The sequence below is a fragment of the Manacus vitellinus genome, unplaced genomic scaffold (assembly GCF_001715985.3).
Source record: "Manacus vitellinus isolate BGI_N305 unplaced genomic scaffold, ASM171598v3 scaffold_76_pilon, whole genome shotgun sequence".
Classification (NCBI taxonomy): domain Eukaryota; kingdom Metazoa; phylum Chordata; class Aves; order Passeriformes; family Pipridae; genus Manacus; species Manacus vitellinus.
In genome coordinates, this window is record NW_021940796.1 from 1,185,748 (window position 1) to 1,204,755 (window position 19,008).

Consider the following 19,008-nt stretch of genomic DNA (forward strand, 5'->3'; position numbering starts at 1 on the left):
CCTTGCCCAGGAGCAGTGACACGTAGTTGCTGCAGCAATACCCTGAAGGTTTCTGGGCTCAGCATCCTAATCCTCTCCTCTGACTGTTCTTACAGCGTGGGTTGTGGAATGCCCAGTAGCGTTTCCTCCAGTGGGGCACTGGGAAGGGCCCTGTCTGCCAGTGATGGCCATGCTGGGTGAGCTGCAGCATCTCTGAGAGGGGCTCAGCACTTCGGCACGTGTGGGCGGGGAAGAGTTTCCCACCCTCTGGTAACCTTGTCCTGTGATTTACTGCCTTCTCTTTTATGTTACCTCTTTGTGTTGAATTTTTCTAGCTTTAGCCTCCAGACACAAATTCTTTTTATGCCTTTGTTCATCATCAAGGACCTGTCTTTAAATAATACTTCCCCAGATAGTTTAGGTCATTCATAAAAATTGAAGCAAGCAGCTTAACCAAATAGCTCATTTTCCTTACCATCAGAGCAACCGAAATGAGGCTTGAAGCAAATCAGTGCCACGTTGCTGAACTTTAAATAGGTGCCTTAATGTGGTTCCATCTAACCTGCCCTTGTTCATCCAGCAGCAGGTGACTGAAATGCAGGAATTCAGAGCTGCCGTGCTGTGAGGCAGCCTGGGGCCAGTGAGCTCACAGGTATTTCCTCCTCTGCAGCGATCATTTCCTTTATACTTACCTTGTTGATTAAAAATTGATGGTAAATAGGGGGGTGGAATGAGATGATCTTTAAGGTCCCATTCTGTGACTTCATGGTTCTATTAAGTGCTTTCATTGAAGCCACCAACTTCATATTGAACAGAATTACTTGCTTTTGGGGAGCGATTGGTTGAAATTCTCTGTCATCTGTTCACTTGAAGCTCGTGATTCTCTGTTTCTCCAGTTGCTAATTAGGGACAATCCCAGTTACATACTAAGTTTGAGTGCTGGATGGTGGGAACTTCCATAAGGCATGTTTGAGGAATGGAACCTTGAAGCTGCTGTAGGGTAGAAACAGCTTTTAAGTGGAGCAAATAACCTAAATCAGCCGCCCGCTTTTGCTTTTTGGTTTGTAGTTTTTTGAATAAATAGTTTTTTTAGAACAAACTGTTTGCCTTTGAGAAGTTTCCCAGTTTTCAGTACGGTGGAATAACTGCAAAAGGGTTATTGCACTTGAAACGCCACCGGATGATAATTTGGAGACAAACATGGCTTTGTCTCACTGATGCATAAAGTAATTACTGGGCAGAAGTGCACCATTCTCATCCTAAAACCCACGGCCTGAGAGTGGCTACAGCTGAAAAATGGGTCATTTACTGCACATAAAGTGGAAGTGCCAAATTTTAAATTAACTATATTTGGGTTTTACTGTTGTTTTGAAATTCCAGAGCAGAAATATTTGCTCATCATAACATCCATCATAACAGACATCGGATGCGCGGCATCGGGGGATGTTGGGCCTGGGACAGACCCTCCCACGTGTGGCTGTGCCCTGGGTGACTCAGGGGCTGCAGGATGAGGTTCCATGGTGCATCGTGTGCTCTAGCTGAAGTTTCCTAATTTTCTGACATGGTGAAGTAGATTTTAATCAACTCAATGTAACACAGTGGAAAAATACAAGGGGAACCACTTAATGGGGCTGTCACAACAGAGGAGCTGGAGTGGCTTGGGAGGTGCTACAAGTGTTGATAGAATTGATCAAAACCTTAGGAAAGAACTTCCCTGTTTCCCTGAGGGTCTGCCCTGCTCCATGCTTGGTGCCTGGCATTGACTGTGGTGTGGACAGTGCCATCCCCCTTCTCCGAAGACAGACCTGTCTGGTGGGAAGCACATGACATTCCAAGCAGGGCTTGTTGCTGCTTCCACCTTCTACAGACTTTGGAAGAGCTTCACAGAGTCTGCAATCAAATCCAAAAGAGTTAATGGCTACTAAACCATAGTAACAAGTTGTGAATTATTTGGTAGAACCCCAATCTTTGATTAGTTCTAGGGAATATTTGATTTCTCTGTGGGTATGTTCTTCTCTAAATATTAAGCATTGAGTTGTTCATCTAATGCTTGGAGTAGTAGTTTTTTTCTTTCTGATCTGTGTTTCCTTATAGAAGGGGAAGGGGAGTGTGAGACAGAGAGCCTGGAAGATGAAGGTTTTGAACATAAAGGGATTGTTTTGGGATGGAGCTTTCCCCTGTGTGTGCTCACCATGAAAGATGACGTTTTTGTGCGGTAAATTGGACCCACGCCTGCCTGCCTTCAAAAAAAAACTACCAGGCTCTTCTGCTTCATGGTTTTGAGTCTCTGATACTTTTGAAATGAAGCCTAAAGATCCTCCAAAGAGGATAACAGTGCCTAATGGAAAGAATAATGGGAGCGAGAACCCATCTGAAATGACAGCTCTGAGCCTCACACAGCTTTTCGGGCTGATCAAAGCTGCTGGGAACGCTGTTTGAAAAGGGGGGATCAGCTCCCCTGCTCCTCTTCCCGCTCAACCTGCACATGATTTCATATTCCAGCCTTCTCACTTTTTTCCTGGTAGATCAAGTGACCCTCCTGAATGGTTGGTGTTCAGATCAGTGCTCTGGGGACCAGAGTGTAAGAGGTGAACTGTTGGGGTGATGGAGCCTCAGAGCTCGATCCCCTCGTGCACAGGGACCCCCAAAATGCCCCACACAGAGCAGTCTGCAGCTCCTCTGCCCGTGTGTGTGAATACTCCAAACACCTCATAAACACAGAGGAAGGGAGTTGCTTCTTCGTCGTAGTTTTATGGTGGCTTTTATTTTATTCCCTATATGTGTCCCACGATTTTGGTTGCTTTCTGAAGTCAGGTGATGATTTGAGCATCTCAGCTTCTATTCTTATTCTTATTTTAAATCCCCGTGCTCATTGCTGAAGTCTGAACATGTGACCTCAGGTGCCCAAGTGCTTTAGAAATCAGAAGCAGAGGGAATTCTTTGCATGGTATTTTTTTATTTAAGAACTAAATTCATGATCTCTGTGACTTCTTTTTGGGATGATTCCTATTGTTTGGTTGTTTTAGAGGACGAGGTCGTGTGTGCTTTGGGGATGCAAAGTACCTGGGGTCTTCAGGGGCTGAGCAGAGCAAGGCTGAAGGAGTCAGTGATTTCTCTTAGAGCCAGACCTGCAAGGAAGGGGGTCCTGGCAGTGTGGAGGAAGGGGTGGAATATGGTTCGTGTGTTAATTCCCTCACTTGTGGTTGCCTTGTAGCCACATCCAGGCTGGAGGAAAGAGAACTCAGTGATTTGAGAAGGAACAATCCCACTGGAGTGGGAGATGGAGCAGGGCCTGTTGAGCCTCTCGAGCCCCCGTGGAGAGTGGCCTTGCTTAGGCAGCATTGTTCTCACCAGATTTGTTCACAAAGCCCCTGGAAAATCCGCTAAATCCCAGGCTCTCAGTGCCATGCCGAGCACCAGACGCTGGGGCCGTGTGCTGCAGCCCAGGCCTGTGAGCCAGGGCTGTGCTGCCCCAGGATCCCCTTTCTCCCAAACTCACCTGTGCCTGCACCCAGCCATGGACCGAGTCTGGGACCTCAGGGCAAAGCCTTTAACCCAGATGTGTCCATCTCCCCTCCCTGCTTCACTGTTTAAAGTGAAACTATTGATGCAGGAAGCAGGAAAATTTTTCTGTGAAAAATTGCACTTGGAATGCTGGGTTTGGCTTGTTCTGAGCAATGAGAGAGCATGAAATTGCTGTGAATCCTCAGGGCTTTCCTGGACAGTGTGTGAGCCCAGTGCAAAACATTTATTGTAAAATACCTTCTAATTGCAGTGCCTGAAGTGGGCACTGCTGGGAGCTTGTTTCCTCTGGGCAGTTGGGAGCAGTGGGTACACAGACACCCATTGCTGGCACCCAGTCCCCTCCAAGCCAGTGACACTGGGCCACTGTTTTCAACTCTGGGCTCTGCTGGCTGCAGCTTCTCCTTGTCCCCTGCTCCAGCTCTTGCAAGTGTTCCCAGTGCCCCGTGCCGGGATCCCTGTCAGGCAGGGTGGAACGGTGTCAGCTGCCTATCACTGCTGGGAGGGTCAGGAGCAAAGAGCCACACGTTAGTTACCACAGGGAGTTGGCACAGTGGTGAGAGGTCACATGGCATTAGTGGCTCGGCAGCAGTGCCAGAGAATCTGTTCCCAGCTGAGCGATGGATGCGGTGCCTGGCAGAGGGCGTTTTGGTGGGGGGATCGATTGCTTTCAGTACGTTGGATTGATTTGGGGATCCTCCAGTGATGGAACCAGCCTGTGAGTGTATCAGTGAGCAGGGTTTTGCCAATCTTGATAATCAATCCCCGTTTCCATCTCCCGCTCCCAGAGCTGGTGCTGTGGCTGTTCCGCCTCCGGCCGCCTGCAGCGTTCCCGCACGGAGCGCGAGCAGCCGATCACACTTGAGTTGTTTGGAGTACCATGTTGCAGAGATGCTTTTATCTCAGTATTGGGATAAAAGCTTTCTTTGGGGGCGGAGGGATTAATTTTTCACACATCTGTCCACTGGAATGCAATAACGAAGCCTTTGTTCGGGCTCTTTCCGTGGAGCGCCTTCTCCACCCTTGTTATTTCACTCTTCTTTTGCATGGCAAAACTTTTTGTCCTGCATTTCAAATAGATCTTGAGCGTCCCTGGCAGCTGAACAAGAGAAACAAACTTTCCAGCCCCGTTGTTTGTGCTGTTCTCAGGGGATGCTTGGTGATTTGAAGGGTATTTGATTGGTTTTGGCAGAGGCATTTTATTCCGTGGAAAATCCACAGCTCCTTTGATCCCTTGCGGATGGTTTAGGGAGCCCCTGGAGCCTCCAAATGAGAGATTTGTGGGTGGCCAGCTGGTCGTGGAGGTGCCATGGGAACGCTGAGGACTCTGCTCTTGGGCCGTGCGCCGTGGCGGGCAGGGAACAGAGGGGGAGAGGTGGGGAATGGTGCCAGCTCTGCTCCTGCCTGAGCCACAGTGGGAGGGCTCGGAGCTTGGCCCAGCCATGGCTCTGCATGAGAATGAAGCCCCAGAGCCTCAGCCCTTGTCCTGCAGATGCTTTCCTTGCTCTTTGGAGGTTGGTTTGACTCCAAAGTCTCCCTAGTCCAGGATATCCCAGCTCCAACCCTAATCGTATGTCAGGGAGACTGACCAGGGTCGATGGTTCCATCCCCAGCAAGAGGGAATTTAACACTCAGGTTTAACACAGATTATAACATTCCCCAGTCCAGATGTGCTTCCCACATCCCACAGAGGCTGTAGCAATTGCAAGCAAACAGGTTCACCTCAGCCCTGAGGGTTGGGTGCTGGGCTCAGTGCACAGGGAGCAGCAGCCTGGGGAACCTCTGCATACATTTACCTGTGATATTTTTTTTCCCCCAACAGCCCTATTACCATATTTAAATGCAAGTATGTCTTTTTTTAATTGATGTATTAAGTAGTTTCAAGTCACTCTAGTCTAGTTCTCTGCTCCTTTGCCCTGATAGATGAGCTGTAGCTGAGCCAATAGTGTAGAGGTAGAGGCTGTAGTCTGCTGGTCTCTCTGGGGTTTTCTCGCTCCTCTGGCTCGCTCTTCTCTTTCTCTGTGCCTCAGTTGTTTTTCTGTGGTTCCTCAGCCTTGCAAAGCAGCTGTGATCAGAGTCCTGGGCCCACTCAAGTGGCAGGTCCCATCGTGGCAGCCACCCCCAGGGTTGTCCTGTTGGGCAGTGGGAGCAGTCGGAGCTCCCAGAAACCAGGAACTTCTCGGGAGTTGTTGACTTTGAGGTTTGGGGTTCTTGCTGATCACCTGGACTTTGCCATTGCCCTCTTAAAATACATATATTGAAAGTCAGTCTCTGACAGATCTTGTGAATGTTAATTAAGTAAAGACATTAAATCTGCGATCTTGCTGGCAGCATTCCATTCCTCTGGAGGGCTTGCTCCCCTGGAGCAGGGGGTATGTCGCTGAGCTCCTTGATCTGCGGCTGTTTTGCTTTCAAGAGCTTTTTTCTTTCTTTCTTTCTTTTTTAAACCGCATTCCATTGAATTTTTTCTGCTTGATCCCAGCAAATCTGTGATCTTGACACGAGGACCTCCTCATATTTTCCATTACTGCTCTGTCTATAGACCAGCACGTTATTATCACTTGCAAATAAGCCTGGAAGAGAATTCCCTGGTTGGTTGTGGAGCGGGATGACCCTGTTTGTTTGGGAGTACAGAGACATGAGCTGAGTGCTGCGGGCTCTGCCACCAGCCTGTCCACCTCGGCTCCACGATGTGCCATGGCCAGGTGCCCCATTCCTCCTCTGCCAAAGGGGTTTGTGCTGGCAGGGCCCTCTGGCAGCGGGCACCTGGCAAGGGCTCGGCTCTTCCCAACCACGGTGCCTGTTGGTGGCACGGAGAGCCGGGATGGCGAGCTCTGGGAACGCCGTGCCCTCGGTGGCCACCCTGGGCCCCGCAGAGACTCGTGGTACCCACTAGCTTCTTTCTTTACCCTTCTCCTTTTCTCCATGGCCAGGTTTTCCGGCAGCGGCTTATGGACCAGTAGCAGCGGCGGCCGTGGCGGCAGCAAGAGGATCAGGTAGGGGGGCCCGTGGAAGAGCAAACCCTCAGAGTGCAGGGTCAGGTAAAAGCTCTGTCGGTATTCTGTGTGGCTGCAGCTCTCCATCATTTCTCTGATTTTCCTCACACTTATCCTGGGGACCTGAAAACGAAAGATCCAAAAAAAAATTATATAAAAATTAAGTAATCAATCCCCACCCAAACCCAAACTACAAGCAGAGGCCACGGGGGCTGGAGCACCTGCAGGAGATTGGCATGAGAACTGCCAAAACCAGGGTAGATATTCCAATTTGTTTCTTTCTTTATTCCTTTATTGTGTTGGTTTCTTTATTTCTTTGGTTTAAATTTGAGGTTCTAAAAGACACCCCCCCCCAAAAAAATTTAATTTGTGTTTTTTGGAAAAAAGTTTTGGTTTCTCATGGGAAGCTGGGGTTGGGTTGAGGTGGTGGCAGCAGCTCCGAGTGCTCCCGCCGTGCCCGGAGCCGCTGTCACCTCCTCTGCCACAGCCAGCACAGAGCATCCCCCCAGCAAGGGGCTGTGTCCCTTGAGGACAGTGTCACTCGTGCCATCAGCAATGGCACTGCTTCCACGAGGAATGCCAAAACTTTTCTTCTGTCCTTCCGAAAGCTTCTGTTTTTTTTCCCCTTAAGGGAAATAAATAAATCGTTGCCAATTACCGTTACTGCCTTAGGTTTAAATTTTGCCAAACACACGAATTAGGACTTTGCTCAGGTGACAAGGAGTTCAGAGCAGCCATCGGTGAGCTGTGGGCTTGGCTCCTGAGCCGGGCCAGGATGGAGCTGCTGCCGGGACGGAGCCGCTGCCAACCCGGTGTCCTCTGCCCCAGTGTCTCCTCGGAGGACACGGCGCTGGCAGCACCTTCCAGCTCACTCATGGCTGAGCTGGGGGTTCTCCGTGACTTTTCTGGCAGTGCCGGTGGGTTAACGAGGCTCTCCCCGAAAAGCCACGGCTGCGTGAGGGGTCAGGAGGAGGGCGCAGGCCCAGGTGTGTCTCAAGTGCGAGCCCAATGCCATGGAGGCCAAAGAAAGACACCAGGAGAACTCCGTTCCATGCAAACTGGCACTGCTTGCAGGCTACAAAGGACTCTCTGTACCAGTTCCATCTTGTGGCATGTAGAGAGCGCCTAAGGGGTGACTTGCCAGCCTGGTTGTGGGGATCCCCCATCTCCCGGCTTCTCCTACTGCCCCGTCACAGAGGGGGAAAAACAAACCCAAAGAGAAAAACAAACCCAAATGAAAAACAAGATTGCTTTTGCATATGCTTCCAGGAAAACAGACCTCATTGTTTCTGCCTCTTCCTCATGTTTTGCCCTTCAGGTTTTGTTTTACGTGCAAACAGACCTGGTGAGTTGCCCCTTAGCAAGGCACAGAGGGTTTGGCTCGATTAACGTTGCTTCCCTGATTATTATGATTATTTTTTTTAATCGGAGTGCTTTTGGTGCCCATTACAACTGAACTGAGCATTGATCAATTCTGTGCCTGAAAATCATTTGTCTTTAATTTGAGTGTTTTTTGGTTTCTCTTTTGTTGGGTTTTCTGTTTTGTTTTTTTCAGTTCTTTTGGTTTTTGATTTGAACTTGCAATACGAAACTAAATCTAACCCTAAATTAACAACACCCTTTCTGGCAAGTTTAAAGAGCAGTATGGTGTTTGGAAATGTCTTTTCAAGCCTCAAAATTGCCTGTGTGCACAAAACTGGCAAAACCCCAAAACTGAATCCAAAGAGCCCCTGTCCCTCCCCAGCCCCGAGGTCTCAAGGAGGAAGATGGGTTCGTCACCGGCCCCACGGCCACTCACATCTGCACCAGACTGTGCTCTGGGAACGGTGGGGTTTCCGTAGAGTCATCTCCATCCAAAGCCGGTTTTGGAAGGGACATCCTGGGTTCTCCACTCCATCAGCAATGGTAGTGAATTGTATCCAGGAGCAGTGGAGTCCGATCGATCTTGCGCTGCAGTGTACGGGCCCGATTCATTACAAGAAAAATGGTTGGGGTTTTTTTCTTCTTTCCTTTTCAGTTGGGTTTTTCTTTTTCCTTCACAAGTTCGCACGGTACTCCTTCACGTGTGCCTGATCCAAAGCACAGAGCACTGCACAGCTGGCCCTAACTGGCCCTTTCTGCCAGGAAATAGGAAAGAGCTGGAAAACACCCAGGCAGGTGCATCCCACCACCCCTGACTTGCTGGGGAGGGCTCTGCCCAGGTCTGCTGGAGCTGCCCCTGTCACAGAGCAAACAGGCCAGGAGGTTCCTGGAAAGCATTGATGACAGTCCATGTCATCAGTGTCCCCATCACTGCTGCTCCTTCGGCAGTGCTCCAGCCTCACCAGCTCACCCAAAATTGACCTTCTCTGCTCTCCGGCCCTGTCCTGCCGGCTCTTCCCCACCTTCCTGGCATCACTGCCAGCACAGAGACTGAGTGCCCCCAGAGAGCATCCACCTTCAGCTGCACATCTTGGTCTCCCAGGGAAGCTGCAACCCTTTCACTCCAAGCCCCTGAGCACTGACCACCTTGGTTTCTCCCCGAGTTGATGCTCCATCTCTTGGGTCACCTGCATGTTTGCTCAGCCAACAGAAGGAGCCTGCCAGGGGCAGGTAGCTGCACAGGGCAGCGCCCGGCCCTGGTTCTGTGCTGCCTGGTCTTCCCTGCCTTTGCCCCTTCCTTTTCCCGTGTCACCAGCTGACCTGGCTAGATAAACAAGTTCTTTTATCTGTCACAGCAGTTCTGTCCTACGACCAGCAGAAAGGGACGTGTCCCTCTCCTCGTGTCCCTCTCCTCGTGCTCAGTACCACCCATAAATTCACGTCCTGTGTAGCTGCTCGTGTGCCGGCAGGGTGAGCAGAGCAGTGCTGCTCTCCATAAATCACATCCCCAGTCGATGTCCCAGTGATGAGACAATAGCCAAGGTCCCTCGAGCAGACACGGGTCTGGCCACATCCATTTGCTCCGGGTGGGACTGTGCTGCCCAATCCCTCTGCTGGTTTTGACAACCTCACCCATTCTTGTATTTTTTTAATGAATTGGGACCTGAGCCATGGAAAACGAGCAAAGTTAAAAGTCTGAATGCTGCAAACTCCTCCTAGACAACTTCACTATCAGTGTCACGTTTCTTTTGAATCCACCTGACATATTTTACGTGTAAAACATTTTTGTCGTGTAAACGCTTTTTTTAAAATACAGTCATGGGGGGGCACATTTTTCTCTTGCATTTGACATGGGAGGGGTTCATCTGGCAGGAGAGCGAGACAAGGAAAATTTGGCAGGAGAGGTTTTTTTTGTTCCTTCCTCTTTGGTTCATTAACAAGTCTGAGATTTTTCCAGTCCCCAACCCGTTGCCACCAGCTGTTCCTCCCTGAGGGCTGGAGACAAAACCCATAAGGCCACCTGTGATCCAGCCCTGTCCCAGGTGAGCAGTGCCAGCTCCCCCAGGTGTGTTTTGCCTGCCAAGCTGGCCAGCAGCACACGGCGCAGTGGGACAGTGGTGCCATGGCACCAGGAGCTGCTCCCCCACCCCAACCCCTGGCACATCTGGATTTTGGGCCCCAGTCCTGGCTTGCCAGCGCTGCCTTTGAGCCCTGTGCCCCAACAACCCCTTACTGGACTTTATACTTGCCAGCAATAACAAATCTCGTAACGTGAGCTACTGACCTTGATGGTGAGTGTGAGCAGTTATGTTTTGTTGTTTTCTCTCTTGCTTGGTTGGGGCTGCTGTGAGAGAGGGTGTCTCTGAGGCAAACTTTCCGGCCTCTCTTACACTCGGACGTGCACACCTCCTCTCAAACACTCTTCTGAGCGCTCTCAGCGGGAAGGTTTGTCCACACCTATTAATCCTCTCTCAGTGTCCAGCTTCTTGTTAGTAGCAGCTGGTTGCATGTTTTTTGCTTGTTCGGACGAAACGGTTCAAGAAACGACTCATATCAACTCTTGAGAAATGTCTCTATTTTTTTGTACACTTTCTTTCTTTTGATGTTTTTATTAATTTCCCTTACTTAAAAAACAAAACACCTGTCGTCCCGTAAAACATTTCACATCTCCCCTTGCCTGTTCTTAGAGTGTATGTATCTGTGGGACTGAACTAAATGCATGCACTGTAGTAGTCGTACTGGTAGCAGTAGATGTAGTTGTAGAACATGCATTGTCGAGTTGATATTATAGGCACCATCAACGCGAACGAGCGTGGCAGATAAAAGCAGAGCCTTGGTCTGATTGAAAGCATAGGGATAATACAGCAGAGAGCTGCTAAAGGCTTGGATCCATAGTGCCCTATTTGTTAAATCCCATTATCTGGAAGTACAAATTGAAGCTGGCTGTAGGCAACCTACACCCTCCGTACAAGAACCCGCACGTGCTGTTATGCCGATAGTAAAATTGCCGTTACTGTTTTTTTTTTTTCAAATTAACACCCCTCCCCCCAGGAATTAAAACACTGGCTATAACTGTATTCTCTTATTTTTATTTTGTATCCAAAAGAACTTAAGATATTTTTTAAATCATTTTACAATCATGGTTTCTCCATCAGCCTGTTACTCGTCCATATTAGCCCATAGACTCATTCGTTGGCGGTCGTAGACCAGATGTGCCACACGCAAATCACTCCATTTGGGAATCCAAATAATTCCATGTGTGTGTGAGGCGGCTCCCTGCAGCCTGTCCTGAGCCACCAAGCGATTGTCTGTAGGTCATAAACCTTAAATCTTATTATGCAACAGAGACTCTGAGCTAGTAATGGGTCGTACTCATTGCCATGTCACCCAGCTTAAGGGAACGTGTTTAAATGAAGATTTAACATTTCATAAATATCAGCATGAGGAGTTCGAGGCAAGTTCATCCTCTCTGCCAGGAGCCAGCAGTGGCTTCGCTTCTCCTGCCCAGGGTTTCTGTGCTAAACTTTGAAAATTCAGAGACAATGATGCAGTCAGTAAATTTAGCAGATGGTAATTGAGATCCCAAATTAGGCCTTGGTTTACTTGTTTAGTTTGTTGTTTGTCAGAAAACATCCTGCTGGGAATAGAAAAGCTCCTGTACAGGATGGTCACCCCTTTTCTCCTCCCCGCACCCCAGCTGTCCCCAAAACCAGTTGTGGTGGGTGGGAGCATCTCCTGCTCTGCTGGGCAGAGCCATACAGTTGTTAGTGCACTTACAGCAGCCAGGGCCTTCCAGGGAAATAAAATATCCAGAGTGGGCTTTGCAGATGTAATTAAGGATTTGTATCCACTCCTTACCTCGAATAGAATGTCGAGTAAATCAAGCAAACAAGCCCTGGGATGGGGCTGACGTGGTGCAGGGCAAGCTGAGCCGCCCCTGGTACTGCCAGGGAGCTCAACACTTGTGTGTCAAGGGAGAGGGATAATATCCCCTTTGGATCTCAGTCTTCCAGGGAAATGGGGGGACCCACTCTGTTTAATGCGCCCGGCACATGATGAAGTGAGGAGTCTGGCTGAAAGTCAGCAGAGCAACAAATTGCATGGGGCTGAGGAAGCCTTGTCTGGCACTTAAGGAAGGTGCTCTAAAATTTAATCTACTCATAGTTTAGCAAATTATGGCCATAAGAAGGGGGGCAGTGCTTGGTCTGTGTGTGCAGGGCAGAGGAGCTGCCACTGGCTCGCAAAGATATCAGGGGGAGCATTTCAAAGATCCAGCAATGAACCAATTTGGGGTTTATACGGCCCGTTGGGAGGACTCCCTTGTGGCACGGTGGCTCTGATGGAACTGCTCTCCCTTTTTTATTCTCCTCTATAAAAGTACATAAAGTTTAATCCAAGCTATGTAATCTCAAAAGCCAGAACCTAACAAGTGGACCACTTGGGAGCAGCAAGGGCTGGAATTTCTCACTCTGCTGGAACCGCCAGTAATTATGTGACAGAGCCCAGCGGGTGATGCATCGGGAAATTAATGGCTGCATCGGATTTTATCCTTTGCTTATCTCCCTGGCAGAGACAGTGGGCGCTGGGGAGCATGGCAGGTGGCCAGGCAGGGGCCCCACACCTCAGGGCCTTCAGGGAGGGGTGGGCACAGGGACAAAATCCTGGCTTAAACAGGAATTCCAGCAGCCAGGCTGTACCAGAGCAGCCCCGGGTGCTGAATGCACTCAGGAGGAGCCAAATTCCTCTAAGTGGTTTTAGCCTCATTACTGACAATACTGAGAGCACTACGGTTACTTTTCTGACTACTACCCCAAATTAAAAGAATAATAGTAATGAAAGGGGAATCATTTCTGTTTGGTTCAGAAGTGCTGTGCTGGTCCAGGGTGGGAATCCCACAGGTCCTCTCCAGAGTGCAGGCTCAGACAGAAACCCTGTGTCTTGTTTTACTGTAGGATGCCACTTCTGGATCTTTTTTGATCCATGAGCTTCCTGCTCAGTGGATCTAAACAGAAAATTGAGTAGATCTAAAACAATTTGGTGCTGCTGCTGCTGCTTGGCCTTGGCTGCAGCAGTGGGTGTTTGACAGGGCATCGGGCTGAAGTCTGTTGAGGTTAAAATACATCAGCTTTAATCAATAATTTTGTAATAGAAAATCTTGTGCACTTGATGAATCATCTCCAGTGCAATTAGTGACCACCTCTGAAGTGCAGTTGAAGTTAATCTGTAATGAATTTAGTGGGTAACTTTTAACAGTCCTTTCCATTGAGAGAATTATTTTCAACAGCAAAAAGGTCCGCTGAGAGCTCATCCAGAGCTGTTTCATTTAAGAAGAAATTCCTTCCTGTGAGGGTGGGGAGGCCCTGGCACAAGTTGCCCAGAGAAGCTGTGGCTGCCCCATCCCTGGAAATGTCCAAGGCCAGGTTGGACGGGGCTTGGAGCAACCTGGGCTAGTGGAAGGTGTCCCTGCCCACAGCAGGGGGTTGAAACTGTATGATTTTTAAGATCCCTTCCAACCCAAACCATTCCTTGATTCTTTGATCCCGCTGTCCCAGCTGCTGCTCTTGACACACGTCGAGTGGTGACGACGTGGCCGCTGCCTTGCACCACGGGCGGGCTGATTGCCAGGGCAGAGTCCTGCTCACTGGTGACAGGGCTTTGGTAGCCTCCAAAGCCCTGCCAAAGCCAATTAACTGTGTTTAATACCCTTTCTCCCAGTGGAAGTGGAGGGACAGAACTCTGGGCTGTTGTAATTAGACTTTGTTCCACGCAAGACGCAGCCGAGTCGCTGCAGAGTTTGAAGTGTTTCAGTCGCTGCAGAGTTTCAGCACGAGTGCTCCAGTGAAATGAGATCCTCGAGCACAGGATCATGTCTCATGCATTTTAATCCCTAAACAGGTAAAATACTGCCAGAGCTGAGGGTAACTTGCCTCTCTGGCAGCAGTTGCAGGCTGTTACCTGTTAGTGGAACAACCGGGAGGCAGCACACATTGTCCTGACGTACTACTGTCACTATTTTCATGCTCATTCTCTCCCCAAATGCTTTAAAAGTAAATACATAATTACTTTTTTTCCCCTCTCTCCTTTCTGAAATAGAAAACTGCCAAAGGGGCAGAGGAGTTTTTCCTCACAGCAGATGTTAGTGTGCATCTGGCTCCGTGTGAGCTTGAGGAGCGCAGTGGGTTAGGAGTTGCCAGAGAATGCAAAGTGGATCTGCAGGTATATAAACCTGAGCTATTTAAAAATAATAAACTCGCACAGCTGGGGCTTTTATGGTTATTTCCTGGTAGTTAGAAGAACCCAGAGCTCTGTGTCAGGAGGACTCTGAGGTGTCTGTGCCCTGCTGAGGGCTGGGGTGTCAGCTGCCAACAGAGCTGGTACTACCAACTCTCCTGCAGGCACCTTGTGGTGGGCAGCACCTTCTTCCAGTGTTTCCTCACTGGTGAGCTCAGGTTGTCCTTTAGGGGAGTGTTGTTACCTGCTGCACATGCTGTGGAGGATCCTTCACTCCACCTTGGCACCCATCTGTCCAGACAGGTCTGCTCCAGGTACCAGTGCAGACTCTCCCACAGGAGAGGGTGGTTGCACAGGACTGGGGGTTCACAGGCTGGATTCCTCTCCTGTTACCTGGATTACCCCTCTATGCTCCCGAGCAGCCCCCCCAGCCCATCAGGGTCCAGCAGCAGGAGGGTGCCCCCCAGGCCCTCCTGCTACCACGACTTAAATTATGCAGCAAAACAAAGACCTGGTTTTGATTTAATTTTCCTCCTGTATTGTCTGTTATTGTAGAAAAGGCTTCAATTTCGAATTACAGGAGTGATAGCCAGTTAATGTGGTACAGTGGGAGGCCGGAGTTGCTGTTGCTATGGCAATGGAGTTCGGCTCATTTGTTTTGTAGATGAGTAATTACTACGCAATTAGAGTAGGCTAAAAATAAAGGAGCCTTTTGTTCCTTCTTACTCATTAATATTAATAAAAGACCTGTCCGGGCTGTGGTAAACAATTAATGCAGATGTGGTTGCCCATGGTAAAAGTAACAGCAGCTTTCCTGCTCCTTGGCGGGCGGCGAAGGCGCTGGCACGGCCTGGCTCAGCTCTTCCTTCATCTGAAATGGAAAATGGTTGGAGAGGGGTCTGTGTTATCCCAGCATCCAAGCTTTAGCTCTTATTTGCCGGTTGGATGGGTGATAATAAGTGTTAAAGCTTAATGTGCAGGCAGGGACAGCAGGTACAGCGTTTGGGTCAGAGCCCGTGACACAGCGAGCGCCTGCAGCACACGAGGGGTGTGAGGGGAACACGCCGGCAGTGGTTCCTGATGCAGACAGCTCTTCGTTCATCCCCTTGGATAAATGCCAGGGCTGGAGCAAGAAACTTGCCCAAAAAGCCAAGCACAGGCAAGGATGAGCGTGGTGCCACTGTAACAACTCCAGTAGGGCACAGTTGCAAACATAGATCAGCAAAAAAGAGTGGAAGGAAACACTCCCAGGCATTTGATGTGAAGTAAAGAGGAAGAGAGTAGGTTTAGACTGGATATTAGGAAGAAGTTCTTTACTGTGAGCATGGTTGCCCAGAGAAGCTGTGGCTGACCCATCCCTGGAAGTGTCCAAGGACAGGTTGGGCAGGGCTTGGAGCAGCCTGGGCCAGTGGAAAGTGTCCCTGCCCATGGCAGGAGGTTGGAACTTTATGATCTTTAAAGTCCCTTCCAACCCAAGCTGTTCTGAAATTCCAAGATTCTATGAAGTATGTAAACATTAAGTACATTAGATTTTAAATTAATTGTAAAACCAGTTAAATTGGTAGAGAAACCAGTTAGGAACATGACTTGACAGTGTTTATTTGCCCCTGTGGTTTATTTGTGTGTCCCAACGCAGCCGATGAGCATCCGGTGCAGGCAGGGAGAGGCAGCAGAGCAGAGCAGGGACCTTGGGGGCTGTGGGGTGGTCACCCCCTCCCTGCATCCCTGGGGTGCTCAGCACCCCTGGAAAATGCCGTGAGGAAGGCAGAACCTCTCCAGTGGTCAAGTATCCCAAGCCAGAACCCCGAGTGCTGTGCTGGGGGGGCTGTGGACACACAGAACCACATCCCTCCCAAACTGTTTAACTAATGGAGGGAATCGTAGCAGAGCCTTTGTAAGGTCGACATTTGTTTGTTGTTAAGGATCTAATTAGAAACATGAGAGGAAGCTGAATGGCTGCTTGCTCGGCTAATTAGCGACATGCACGAAGACCACTTTGAACTTCAAGGACACAAAGCTATTAGCGCTTACATCAAAAATGGATTAAACTTCTGTGCTTTTATAATGATTAAAGATGAGCCGCTTGAGAGGAAATCCTTTTGTAAGGCTGTGACAAGAGCTGGCTCCCTGATTGCAGCTCCTACAAGCGAAGCTTTGTGTGGCCTCCGTGTTGCACTTGGCCCGGCGCGAGTGACTCCGCTAACGTGCGGGATGGAAATGGGACTGGGCAATAAATATTGATTGTTGGCAAGAAATTACAGCCGAGCTGCAAAGCACAGCTATTGGTCCTGCTGCATAACTACAGGAATTAGAACAGCTGGGCTTGAATGAGTTGAATTTTGTGGCTTTTCTTCTGCAAATTGATGCACATCAGCAGCCACCAGATGTGGCTGGTGCCTCGGGTGGGTTAAGTGCAGTATTTAGTAGAAGCTGGGTCTCCCATGCACAGAAGGCACAGCAGTGGGTTTGTAAAACACCTGCACCAGGTGAATTTTTAGCTTGCCCCATCCTGTGGAAGGCACCCAGATCCTGCTTTCTGCTCATCTGAGGCAGTTCAGCACTTGGTTTGTGTGTCCACACTTCTGCCCGGCACCAGGGCTGGAGGAGCTGTCCCACGGCAGGAGGACACTGGGACTGCAGCAGGAGCAGTTGCCACAGGATCCCAGGTGCCATTATCACCCCCTGTGCCCAGCTGGAGGACGGGTGGGCAGCACTCAGCCCTCCCTCCCGGTTCCCACTCACTTCCAGCGGTAATTGCCGAGCAGGAGCGAGCTCACCACCCACTGCTTGCTGTCGTTACCCTGCCATGTTTTGATGTGTGAAGCCGTTTCCAAAGGGGCTGCAGAGGCAGAACAACCTTTGAAAGTGTGACTGCAGCTAGAAAATAACGTACAAATAGTACCTTGTTAGGGCAGATCTTGGTGTCTCTCGGCCTCATCACCACTTATTTTGCTGATGAGCCCCACAGTTGTTTTATTTTCCTTTTTCCCTGCAGGGCCAGTGTAGCTGCAGGGGAGGGATAACCTGGGGCAGTGTGGCTGCTCGCCATTACAGAGCGTGTCGGGGTGGCAGGGAAGGCACAGCGCTCACGTTTGATTTTCCAGAGTCAGGACTGAGCCAACTGTCATAAGTAAAATATCTGTAGCTCTTCACACTTGCAGAGGAACCGTGTCTGCCACAGGGTTCTTACAGAGAGGAGTTTGCTTTTCAAGTCTGCTTGGGAAGAGCAGGAGCAGAGGGATGTGCCTCGCAGGTCTCCATGAGAGATGTAATACATGGCACCTCTCATCATGACACTGGGGTTATTTGTTTTTCTGGTTTGTCTCCCACTTTCTCTTTCAGCAAGTTGGGAGTTGTTTGTACCTTGTTATTCTCCAGAATATCTGTGTGTTTCCAGCTCATTATTTCTGAGACATCTGTGAGTTGGAGCATTGATCTGAGTTTGAGGTGTGCCACGTGCTGCCTCCAACAGGAACCAGTGCTCTGTAAAAGCTCAGACACAAGAAAGCAATGCTTCCAATGGCTCAACCTGGCCACAAGTGAAGGGGTTTGGAGCTGTATGTGAGGGGATTGGTGTAGGAAAAAAAGAGCTTGAATGTGAGCATTTAATTCTCAGTGCTGTGCCAGTGCACTCTTGCAGCCTGAATAGGCCACCAAGAACCAAGAGCACCAACATCTTATTCAGACTGGCATTAATTTGTACATCCAGTCCCCAGTAAATCACATGCTGGTTGTTAGCAGCTCTGAAAAGCAAGGTACAAGCTCCCATTAACTTCAGCCCTGACTGCACAAAGAATTAGCTTTGGCCAAGCGATCTGTAACACGGGTGCAGTGCTGCTAATTATATTTATAAGGCTCTAAGCACTAATGATGTAAGATTTGCATGCAGTGCTGAAGTTCTGCTGGTTATTTAAAGTATCAGCATCAGGCTGGGAGTGCTGGTCTGTTAGCCATGCATGTGACAGCGTGGCCATTAGTGCTCACGCTCCAGGACACATGGGATCCCCGAGGAAGGTGTGATCATCCCTGTGCCACTTGCTGTGGGTTCGCTCTAATGTCCTCTGCTGTGGTTGTGCTTGGATGGTTTCAAAGGCAGCACAGCAGGCTGGAATGCCTGGGAACAGGTGATATTCCTTCTGTGACAGTCTTCTCTTAAAATCCAGCAGTAGATGGACCCAAGTGGCTCAAATTCATAGAATTGTAGAATCCTAGAACGGGTTAGACCCGTCTTAAAGACCATCTAGTCCAAGCCCCCTGCCATGGGCAGAGACGCTTTCCACTACATCAGGTTGCTCCAGCCTGGCTTTGAAATTAAATGCCACCAGAGTGTGAGGCAGTCCCTGTCCCAGCTGGCTGCTCAGTCCCCTGCCCCCCATCCCCTGCCTGTGCCCATCCCTGACGGCAGCCTTCGATGTTATTATATCATTTACTCCTCCATGCTGGAAGATGATGTTTGCAGCATGTTCTATGAATTTTTCATAAAGATAGAAAAACAGCCTAATCTTGTGAGCTTTGAGTCTTGGTGGTGGGTAATGGCTTTGATTTAAAGCATTTTGTCTTAATGATAGTTATATTGAAAATTTCCTGCTGCTTTCAAGCACGTTTAGTTATTATCATAAACATTGATGGTAGAAATGCCTGCCAAATTGTGTGTGGCTGTTTATGGTAGATGAGAGAGTCATCCAGAAATTAGAGAGCTGGATCAACAAGTTGTGAAGAAGCCTGTTTGTACAGGAATCCACCCTGGAGATGGTGGGACAAGGCAGGAATGAGAACGGTCTTGGAGGAGAGAAAGAGCTGGGGATGGCCAGCACTGGGTGTAGAATATGCTTGACATGAGATGAAAAATGGATTTCTGATGAGAATCATAGAATCATACAATCATTTAGGTTGGAAAAGTCCTCTAAGATCACAGAGT

General features: G+C 49.3%; 1 protein-coding gene across 1 annotated transcript in view; it reads left to right on the forward strand.

Moving 5' to 3' along the window:
* Window positions 1–19,008, forward strand: part of MSI2 (musashi RNA binding protein 2) — a 217,323-nt gene that overhangs the window by 183,750 nt on the left and 14,565 nt on the right. The window contains exons 7-8 of the mRNA XM_029964650.1: window positions 6,435–6,497; window positions 7,816–7,842. Coding sequence (XP_029820510.1) covers window positions 6,435–6,497; window positions 7,816–7,842 — 90 coding nt within the window. The remainder of the gene's footprint in view (window positions 1–6,434; window positions 6,498–7,815; window positions 7,843–19,008) is intronic.